Consider the following 12,246-nt stretch of genomic DNA (forward strand, 5'->3'; position numbering starts at 1 on the left):
TGTAACAACTAAATACAAAAACTTATTAAACTTAAATTATTTTTTTTATGAATATTAAACTTAAATTATACATCTTCATCTATTCGAGAGGTAATTTTTTCACTTCTCATACCTTTCAATATATTATAAGAGTTAGTGTTGCAAGTTTAAGAGATTGAATAGATGAGCATCAAAAGTTAGTATTATGGTTTTTGTATTTAGTTATTAAAGAAAGTTTGGGGATTTGGTGAGACATTTAAAGTTCAGAGAGCTAATCTACTTTTATAGACAAGTTTAGGGAGCTGGTGATACGAAATAAGTAAATTTAGGGATCTGATGAGATACTTGTAAAATTTAGAAAACCAATCTATTATTTTGAACAAGTTACGAAAGCTGGTGATGTATTAGGATTAAACCTCTGTTTGGGGTTAAATTTGAGAATAATTTCAATGTTGAGTGGGGTTAGAAAATAATTCTTCGGGAGGGGCTGTTTTTCTGACCATAGTTAGTTTAGGTAAGCCATTGCCCCAATAAATATTAAAAAAAAGTATTATTTTATAAAAATAAATATAAAAAGAAATTAATTTATCATTTTATAAAAATAAAATTATTATTATAATAATGTTATTGAATTTGTATTTTATAAAATTTGATTAAAAATAAAATTTAATTTTGCTTGAAAATGTTATGATTAAATTTGCACAATTTCATACGTTAGGGCTAAATCTGTACTTCACTTAAAACGTTACGGTTAAATATTTAGTGTATTACTAAAAAAAAAAATATTTAGCATATTAATAATAGAGTAAAATATTTTAGACATTTTCAAAGCAATTATGATTAATTTATACGTAACAAGTTCAGTTTTTTTAAACTGTTTAAAATATTTTACTATATTATTAATATAGTTACGAAAAAATGTAACTGATTCAATTTATCGACAAACTAGTTTAGAAGGTCTGACGTGGCTAAATAACAGTCAAACAAATTTTTTTTAAATTTTCGGTAGCGTATGGTTAAAATTGATCTTCCTTGAAAACGTTAGTGCTAAATTTGCATAATTTCATACATTAGGGCTAAATCTGTACTTCGATTGAAACGTTACGGTTAAATATTTAGTGCATTACTAACAAAAAAATATTTAGTATATTAATAACACAGTAAAATATTTTCGACAATTTTAAAAAAATTATGATTAATTTATATATAGCAGGTTTATTTTTTTTGAAACTGTCTAAAATATTTTACCGTGTTATTAATACAATTACAAAAAAATGTATAAAACTATTTCAATTTATCGACAAAGTGGTTTAGAAGGTTCGATGTAGCTAATTTAATAACATCAGTATAATTTATATATAATTCTATTTTTATTTTTATAAATTAATAAATTAATTCTTTTTATAAATTTTATTTTTATTTTTATAAAACATATAATTTTTTTTTATAGTAGGCAGGAATCCCACTTTTCCGTTACTAAAAAAAGTAGGTGCTTGATTCAACAGCTTCTCCTTGGAAGTTTCGGGTTCCTATGACTTACCCACCTTTCCCTAAGGGTGGAATAGACCCTTCGGTGTGGCATTCGCGTCCGGGCTAAGAGAGCTCAGTTCGGTGTGGCATTCGCGTCGCCCACGTCGTGCGGGTGCGCTCCTAATCCGATGGTGGAACGACTGCACCCTCCCTGCGCGTGAGAGAGCCTTTCCCTTAGTAATTACTTAAAGGCTTGTGAAGACCATTTACTTATAAACTACTCCATCCATTCCATTATATAAGTCATTCTAGGGTATTTCACACAAATTAAGAAATATATTGGTTAACTAAAAAAAATTCTCTCTCATGTCACTATTGGGCAATAAGCATTGGAATCCTAGAATGACTTATATTTAGGGAAAAAACTAATTTAGTAGAATGACCTATATAATGGAATGGAGGGAGTAGTTAACATTCTCATTTCTTTCCTATGTGGGATAAGAATGCTTAGTTTATTTTTATCTTCTTATAAAGCATTTCAAATGGTTCACTTTAAGCGTCAATTTCTCATTCACCACTTGTCCGTTTTGAGTTTATAATATACTGTTAAAAAGATCGCATGTCATAGAATACGTTTACATACTTCAAGTTATTCTAAATTCTATTTATCCGTTATGTATTTAAGTTTCAAGTTGACAAAAAATAACAAACCAAAAGTTGTTTATAATTTGTTTTGGATATATATAATTTATAAACATAATTTTAAATTAATAATATATATTTAATATATATAAATATTATTTATTTATTTATTACGTCATCCGGTTCGACCGATCCGAGCCATCCGATCCGACCAAGTGACCCGTGATCCAGTTACCAATCCGGTTTGATGTCCGGTCCGGTTCTGATAACATTGGTTTAATCTGATATATTAAGCCTTTTAATTTTCTATGATTTATAAGTGTGACATGACACCCACACGTAGTGTCATGTTTTTGACTTGTCATCATAAAAATCAAACATACTGAAATGTGTTTTTTTTGTGCCCCACTCAACGTTTACAATGAGTTTTTCCATAATTTGATCAAATATCATTTTATTGAAATCAAAACTAAGATTATTTAATAATTTTATTGAAGAAAACAAAGTTTATGGATGGCGTTTTCTTTGTGCTTACATGTTTAAAAAATTCAGTTTCTTTCTCAAGATGGCTGAGGCATTGAATGTTTATGAGGCGTTGGTGTTCATTACGGATAAGAGGTGGTCGAATATCATTATTGAAATTAACACGGAAAAAATAGTTCTGGCGGTTTGATCCAATATGCAATATCCATTAAAATTTGATGCAAACATTAATTAATTCATATTATAAGTTATTTGTTAATCGTTTTGAAATTTCTGTTTTTTTGTTGTCAAAAGACCAGTTAATAAAACAGTGTATTGTTCAGCGAGTAGTACCTTATCTGTTCCTATAGTTTGACATTCTGAATCCACTTCTATAAGTGCTCAAATGTTTGTCTATGTTTCGTTTTTATAATAATAATAATATCCGTTTCTTTTTTCTTTAAAAAAAATTAACTAGGGTATAAAACGAATACAAAACTTTAATTATTACACTATAGTCACTCAACTTTTTTTTCATTTTTATGATATAACCACTAAATTTCAAAACCTAACATAAAAATAACTCAAATTAATTACCACTAATATTATACATATTTCTTAAAATGAATTTATTTAAAATCACATTTTTCATGAACAACCATTTTTTTAATTTCCAAATTCACTATTTTTCTCTCTAAATATTCAAATTTTTTTCCTATCCCAAACAATATTTAGATGACCTCAAAACGAAAAAATTGGAAGAATCTCGAACCGATTGATAAAATTAATTAAGAAAAAGAAATAAGAAAATATATAAATTGTCAACATTTGTATGCTATGAATTCAATTATAATATTACATCAAATATTGAACACATGGAGTGAGTTCACTAAAATAAGTAAACATCCACTGAAAAAACACGTGTCTAGCTAAAACATTTATTTGGTTATGATATAAAATTAAATCTAAGAAATCCATAGACTGAAAAAACTGAGTTCACTCACAATTTCAGAGCTATCACAGATCAAAAGTTCCCCCAAAATATGTCATCTTTGCAACCGATTTTGCAACCAAATTTGCAGAACCAAAAAATTCATCCATTGTTAAACAAACCTTCATGTAATTTCAATCTTCCTTCTTTAATTTCTTCATCTAAATCATCAAAAAGAAGAACAATTCAAGCATGTTTATCTTCAAATTCTCAGCCTGGAGGAGTTTGTCCCATGGCTAATCGATCTGTAAGTTGAATTTTTTTATCTAGTTTATTAACGACGGAATATATCGTCGCGAATTCGGTTAGTAATTTTGATTTAATTGATAGGTTGCTCAGTCAAGTTCAAAACCAGATGAAAAGGAAGATGATTCGGCGGTGCGGCTACCTCCGGGGCCGTGGAAATTACCGTTCATCGGTAATATTCTCCAACTCGTCGGAGATTTGCCCCATCGTCGCCTAAGAGATTTAGCGACCATATATGGACCGGTTATGAGTGTTCAACTCGGGGAAGTCTATGCAGTGATAATTTCATCAGTAGAAACAGCTAAAGAAGTTCTCAGAACTCAGGATGTGAATTTCGCCGACCGGCCGCCCGTCCTAGTATCGGAAATCGTCCTCTATAATCGTCAGGACATTGTTTTCGGGGCTTACGGAGATCATTGGCGACAAATGAGACGAATCTGCACAATGGAATTACTAAGTATAAAACGAGTTCAATCTTTCAAATCAGTCCGGGAAGAGGAAGTTTCAGATTTCATCAAATGGATTTACTCAAAAGCTGGACGGCCGGTGAATCTGACTGAGAAATTGTTTGCTCTGACGAATTCGATTATGTTGAGGACATCGATTGGGAAAAAATGCAGAGATCAGGATAAACTTTTGAGAGTAATTGAAGGAGTTGTGGCGGCCGGAGGTGGTTTTAGTGTTGCAGATGTTTTTCCGTCGGCCGTGTTTCTTCATGATATAACCGGAGATAAGTCTGGGCTAGAGAGTTTACGGCGAGATGCTGATTTAGTACTTGATGAGATTATTGGGGAACATAGAGCTGTTAGGAGAAGTGGTGGTGATGAAGGTGAAGCTGAGAATCTTCTAGATGTTCTTCTGGAGCTTCAGGAAAATGGAAATCTTGAAGTTCCTTTAAATGATGACAGCATCAAAGGTGCTATTCTGGTTAGTATACATAACCTTTTCTTTTTTAAAATTCTTTAATCTATTACTCAGTTGGATGATGGTTAATGCTAGGATTAACATTCGGATCTCTAGATTAAACGACTTTAATTCTTAACGATTCAAATTAACTATATTTGGTTAAGTTGGTAGTGTTTAGTTACATTAGATCTTTTCAAGAATAGGATGGCCCGCTCAGTTTGCCCAAATCCGCGAACAAACTTGGACATATATATTTGATTATTGGGAAAACTACACCGAAATTCATCTTTTAAAAACTATTTACAACTATGTCAAATCACTACTTTTGAGTATTAAAATTTATAAATTAAAAGTTTAAAATATAGGGTTTATAATTTATGAATTGGAGTCTAAATTTTTTAAATTACAGTCTAAAATCATAATATATAAAGAATAATTATATATTAAAAATTAAGTTTGGTGATATGATTTAGTCCTAATTTTATATTTAATTATGATATTTATGTATTTGATCCTTGATTATTGGTCCAGTTCAGTCTGAATCCTGTCAAGACAACCGCATAAAAATGAATTGAGTTGGAAATTTGTATTAAAAGCCTGAAGGCAACCTATTCCGGCCGACCATTATATTATATACATCTTAATATAATTTTGTTATCCCTATTTAAAATTTACTTGTTTGTTAAATATTTTTCAATTATAATAAATTACTTTTTATTGAGTTTTATTGAATTGATTAACTAAAATTTTAATTTGTTGTATTTTATCGTTCATATTTGTATTTTAATATTATTTTTAATTAATTTTTTAATATAAGTATATATTAGTTGAGAGGCTTGGTTGACATGTGAATCAGTTTTCTTACTTTAACCCAACCCGATCTGAGCCCATTATAAGGGTGTGTTTGGCTACTTACTGTTACTGTTGCTGTTTACTATTTGCCTTTAGAAAGGACTGCTTTTCCAAAAAGCAGAGATTCTCTGCTTTTATAAAAAACTACTTTTTGACTGTAAAAGGTAAAAGGAGGTGTCTAACTAATCACCTAAAACACTGCCTTTTAAAATGAAAAGCAGGTAACCAAACACCTTTTAAATATAATACAGATTAAATTGAGATTAGACAAGCTAGTTTAACCTAGAACCTAATTAGGCCGAGGACAACTAATGAACATTGAACCTAGGACAACCAATGAACATTTTTAGTTACCGTTAGCTAGTTTCATCCTAATGTTGAAATCTCTATTATTAATTTCAAAATTAATAATTAAGATTTACTAAATTTTAAAATTAATTAATTATTTATTGAATAATTAAGTCTCAACTAGTGATTTTATAATTAATGGTTATGATGTATTAAATGATATGTTAAGTTGAAATCTAATTAGGGAGGATAATATTCGTTGTTTGCTATTGCTGATAGACGACATATTTGAAATTATTTTTTTTAAACAGTTATCAGTAGTTTTTTTTTTCTATCCTAACCAAATATTTTATAGGGAAAAGTTCAAATAAAACCATTGTGGTTTCACTAATTTTCAGATAAATGACTGTGGTTTACTTTTTGTCAAAACGAGGACTGAGGTTTCGCACTTTTAATAATGCTATTAAAACTATCTTTAACGACCTGAAAATGAAAATTTTCAAGAATTAAAGTTGTTCAATGTCATATTTTCTATGGAACTACATTTTCGATTTTAGAAAATAATCTTTTTTGAAACTTTCTCTCTCTAAACATTAACTTTCTCTCTCTTTACCAAACATCATCTAAATAATCTCGAAATAAAAAAGTTGAAGAATTAAAGTTGCTTAGAATATTAGTAGTTCTTAAAATATGTCATTTTTGAAGTTGTTAAGGGTGATTTTAATAGTATCAATCGAAAAAGTCCTTATTTTGCTAAAGTTGAAAACCTCAATCATAGTTTTGACAAAAAGTAAACCACAGTCCTTTATCTGAAAATTAGTGAACCACATGGGTTTTATTTGAACTTTACCCTATTTTATATCCATCATCAGAAAAACTTGATCAGTGAGTGAGTGATAAAATGAATTTGGCTAGTTATAGATTAGATTTAGAATCTTAGCATAAATATTAAAATCATTATAAGAATTAGATATAAACGGTGGTGACTGATTAAATGAAAACTACCGTTTAAAGGAGCTACAGATACCCAATCAAACAAGCATTAAGAGCATTGGTATCTGCTATCACATCACCGGAATTGCGATCGGAGTTTCAAATACATTAATTTGCTTATTACGATCAGTTGTTGTTGATGTTTATTGATATTATTTATGTTAGTTGTTATCTGATAAATGTTAACTAATTTTCCTTTCAAAATAACCTTAAACAATTATCATGGCTAATCCAATAGTCCATATCTGCTGTTTGGAAGAAAAAAACAACAAAAAACTATAAATAGAAGGGTAATTAATTTATTAGTCCCTATATTTTGACAAAACACACTGTTTAGTTCCTGTATTTTCAAAAACACATGATAAATTCTCTAACATTTTTCTCGATGAACTGTTTAGTCCCTAACGTTTTTTTCGGTGAGCTGTTTAGTCCCTGTCATTAGACTCTCATGAAGATTTTATTAGTCAATTTGGATTTGCGTTCTTCTTTTCCTTTATTTTCCTTTCCTTTAAACTCTAATGCATCTGAAATCAACTTTGAGTGTTCTTCTTCTTGATTTTCTTCTTAATCGTTCAAATTCGTAAGCATTAGGTCTGTTCTTTTTCTTGTTCTCCATACAAATAGCTTCTTCTTCTAAATTGGATTTCCTCTTCTAAAGTTTGAAGGTAAATAGTAAAGGTAATTTAGTCATTTCCGAAGTCATAAATGGTAAAAAAAAACTAACAAACAGACGGAAGGACTAAACAGTTCACTGAGAAAAAGGTTAGGGACCTTACCATGTGTTTTTGAAAATACAGGGACTAAACAGTGTGTTTTGTCAAAATATAGGGACTAATAAATTAATTACCCTAAATAGAAACAACCAAAAAAACATTAAATCTTCATTTTTCTTTTGGGTGGATTAAGGATTAATTTGGCCTCTCAACTTAGTAGCATGATCAATTTACTTAAATATTAAGTTTGAGTATTAATTTAGCCCTTCAGTTTAGTATCTAGGATTGACAGGAATTTTCACATGCACCTTAATGAGCAAGTGAATTTGCTCATTCACCATTAGATATATGCTTATTAAATCCAAACCTTAGGATGCTTTGAATCTCCACCTTAGGATTCTAATAAGCCTAGATCTAACGGTGAATGAGCAAATTTTACATGCTCATTAAGGTGCATGTGATCAATATTGATTGGATTGAATCAGTCCAAAATGACACATGCTAGTATATGATTGACATTTATTTAATACGTGTCAGTTCTCCATGTTAAGCATCAATTTGACTCTTTAAGTCGGTTAGTATGATCAATTTGGTCCAATATTAATATTAAATTTAAATATCAATTTAACTCTTCAACTTAGTATCTAGAGTCGAATTACTCCAAAATTACACGTGTCAGTAAACGATTGACATTTATTTGACACGTGTAACTGCCTCATACTAAGGTTCTGTTCTTTTTTACTGAAAAAAAACTGAACTAAACTGAATTGAACTAAATTTTACCGAAACTGAAATAATAATATAATACTTTAAAAATAACAATAATTAAAATAAAAAATCTTATAAAAATAATAATGTTTCTAATAAAAAAATAAAAAAAATTATAAAAAAAAATTATAATTATAATAACTAATGATAAGTTACTGAAATTAAGTAATAAAGAGCATGACCTAACACGTGTCCGTTTTTTACTAATTCAATCTCAAAAGTCAAGTTAAAAATGACAAATTGATACCTAAACTAAATTTTGGACTAAACTGATAGTACTAGCAAATTTCAGACACCAAATTAATCCTTAATTCTTTTTTAGAATGTTTGTTAATTGAATATATGTTCTCTACTTTCAGGACATGTTTGGAGCAGGAAGTGACACATCCTCCAAATCAACAGAATGGGCATTATCAGAGTTACTAAGACACCCAGAAGCAATGAAGAAAGCACAAGATGAAGTAAGAAAAGTTTTCAGTAAAACCGGAAATGTAGAAGAAGAAGGACTAAACCAATTAAAATACTTAAAACTAGTCATCAAAGAAACACTCAGATTACATCCAGCAATCCCTCTAATCCCAAGAGAATGCAGAGAAAAAACCAAAGTAAATGGATATGACATTCTTCCAAAAACTAAAGCCCTAGTGAACATTTGGGCAATTTCAAGAGACCCATCAATTTGGCCTGAACCAGAGAAGTTTATACCAGAAAGATTTGAAAATAGTTCAATGGATTTCAAAGGAAATCACTGTGAATTTGCTCCATTTGGTTCAGGAAAAAGGATATGTCCAGGTATGGCTTTGGGGATAACTAATTTAGAGCTTTTTCTAGCACAGTTGTTGTATCATTTTGACTGGCAAATGGCCGACGGAAAAGACCCTCGGGAACTTGATATGAGTGAAGTTGTTGGTGGTGCTATTAAGAGAAGAGTAGATCTCAATTTGATTCCTATTCCATTTCATCCTTTGCCTGGAAATTGAATTTTTGTTTTAAGTTGTTTTTATAGTTTGTAATAATGTCATTGTGATGAATAGAGTATTCATATTTAATTTCAAATAAAACTAGTTTATACTCACCATCTCAAGATGTAATGTTTTTTAATATTTTGTGGTATGTAGTAGCTTAATAAGTAATGACATGTGGAATGTCATATGGCAAATCTCAACTAAGATCTAGGGTCAAAACTCAAAAACTCTGCATCTATTTCTTTGTCACTATTCTAAAAGTGGTATTAACTTAAACATCAAAGTGCTTATGTCAGGCAATCAACAACTCGTCTATTTGTAGGAACCACCAAATCGAGGAGGAGGTACTTTGAGATAAATTTTTCAAAATTTTCACCATATACCATTTGGTACTCTGAATACCGAGGTAATAAATAGAAGATTTAATAAGGGAATCTTTCAGGTATACTCAAAACTCTACCTCTATTTCAGTTTATTGTCCGACCGTGAGAATAGGTCAGGAGTGCGACTGCCTATACGTGAGCCAAAAGGAGCCTAAAGTAGTTATATAATATTTTTTTTAAAGTAGTTATAACACTCATTCCTAACATGAAAATAATTAATTAATATAATATTTTAGGTCTAAAATAAGCCAAATTTTCTATTTTACATTTTTAAGTACAATTTTTTTTTGTATTAAGGGATTCTTTTATCTCTTTTTTCGTCTAAAACTCATAAAATTATCAAGACTGACAAATACTAGAGTCGGCCCTATCCATAAGCTGTGTGGCTTGGAATTTCAGCAAGCATTATTTCTCACCTCGACTCAATGACATGAGACGTACGAGATGCACCAACGCACACCGAACCGAAACCAATAGCTAACACATGAAGTCTGAATCTCTACTCACACTTATGCCTAGTCTCAAACCATCTCTAAACCGTAAAGTTAGTTGGATAATGTGACAAGATAGTTGAGTGAAAAGATGAGGAAGTTGGAAAAGTTAGAGTAGTTGGGTGATGTGGCAAGGTAGTGAGTAATTTCTGAGAGAAAAATAAGGATAGTTGATAGCTAATTACATCAACTAACCCTCACCAAAAAGCTATAAATAGTACCCCAATTCTTCATTCGAAATTACTAAATCAACACACCACAAAAACATCCCAACTCTCCCAAATGTCATGTTCTTAGTTTCTTCGTTTTGTTCTTCCTAATTTCTAGTTTCAATTTCATTTTTTTAGCTTGCTTTAACTTCAATTCAATTTCTTAATAGCTCTTTTCAAGTTCTTTCGATTCACGCCATAATTCCTAAGCCCAAAGTCATCAATTCATTAGCTAGAATCTCATTACAATTATTTTTCCCAACTTTTATAACAATCTACCCAGTAATTTTTCATTCCCGTTTCAGACCATTTGAAGTTCTTTTTTGGTTTTGATCCCTTCTAAACATTTGTTCATGACTTCTGAAAGTTAAATTTAACCTTTCGTTTTGCCTGATTCCATGTCCGAAAAATTAATTTACGAGCGAATATTTGTACCTTAAATGTTTTTATACATTCTGTTTTCAGCTTTCATACAATCTACCCACTTATTTTTTTTACACGTTCTTGAGCCTCTAATGTTCGTTTTTGTCCCCAATTCTTGTATAAACTCATTCTTGACTTCCTCAACTTCATTTTAGCCTTTTAATTTATTCAATTCCGCATCCGAAAACTCTCGTACGAGTCCTCCAAAGTTAAGCCAAATCTACCACCACACTTGTCCACTCAAATCACAAATTTGCTAATGAAGTCAGCCTCATTCCTTACCAACCGGCCACGATGTTCATGAATATCAAGCCAACATCAAATTCAACGACTCGTCGAGATAGCTAATAGGGGCTCTGAGTTTGTCGTGGAATTTTATATTCTTCTTATTACATTTCAATTCATATATATTGATTTGTTTTTCTCAATTCAATTGATTTAACTATATGTTAATATAAAATTATTTCAATGGTCATCAATTCCATTATTTACTTTGAACATATGTACTTCGACCGATATTTATATCAATAAATACCCATTTTTGTCAAATCCCGTGTCAATCGTACATTTTTAAATTCCTCTATTTACCAGTCTCTTACTTATTCGAACTAGCTTAAATAGAATTAAATTATCTAGCAAAGTTTTTATAACGACAGATTCAAGATGGACTTTTTCAATCTTTGTGTCCTCATCAATCGCTTTGTTTGATTTCAAGTTTTAACGCGCAAATCTATAAACTTAACCGTACATATTTATTCAGAAATAATTTCTCTGGCACGCTCGCACCTAACCACACGTGACAAGGTTAAAAATTAGCATATTCGCGAAATATCGCTAACACTACCATACTATTTTCTACTTCCATATTAGTTATTTGGAGAAAAGTAAAAAAAAAATAGTATAAATCCATTTAACTCTAATACCACTTGCAATAATATATTAAAAAATAAGATATTTAAAACATATCTATTTGTAATAAACATAAAATCAATGTTAAATACGTGTAAAATAAATTAAAGTTGTATTCAAGAATCAATTAGTTTTTTTTGGAAACATATAGAAAAAATGGCTGTGCTTTGCCCAATTTTGTAAACAGATATATGTAGTTTAAAAATTTACAAATAAAGGTTTATGGTATGTTTTATTTATAAAACAAAGTATTACAATTAAGTTCTTATTACAATCAAAGACATTTTTATTTTTAAAAAATTATTCTTACGTATCAGTAAAACACAAAAAAAAAACACTTCCTAAATCGAAATAATAAATAATATGGCGAAATTTTACGTTTTTTTTACTAATGTGACAGTTTATGAACTAAATTTATATTTAAATGCATTTTACATAATTGCAATTTGATTTGGGGATGTGTGATGTCAATATATAAATATAATTGGAAAAGAATTAAAAAATACCTTTAAGTTATCAATTATTTAAAAGTTTAATTTTAAATACTTTGTTTTAT

The 12,246-nt window shown here is 29.7% G+C and overlaps 1 protein-coding gene across 1 annotated transcript; it reads left to right on the forward strand.

Annotated features, from left to right (window-relative positions):
• Positions 1-3,516: 3,516 nt before the first annotated feature.
• Positions 3,517-9,385, forward strand: LOC136220902 (cytochrome P450 726A27-like). Its single transcript, XM_066008742.1, has 3 exons — positions 3,517-3,791; positions 3,875-4,717; positions 8,670-9,385. Exons 1-3 carry the CDS (start codon positions 3,597-3,599, stop codon positions 9,288-9,290), a joined length of 1,659 nt encoding a protein of 552 aa, XP_065864814.1. The 5' UTR covers positions 3,517-3,596; the 3' UTR covers positions 9,291-9,385.
• Positions 9,386-12,246: the final 2,861 nt, after the last annotated feature.

The sequence above is a fragment of the Euphorbia lathyris genome, chromosome 1 (assembly GCF_963576675.1).
Source record: "Euphorbia lathyris chromosome 1, ddEupLath1.1, whole genome shotgun sequence".
NCBI classification, from domain to species: Eukaryota; Viridiplantae; Streptophyta; class Magnoliopsida; order Malpighiales; family Euphorbiaceae; genus Euphorbia; species Euphorbia lathyris.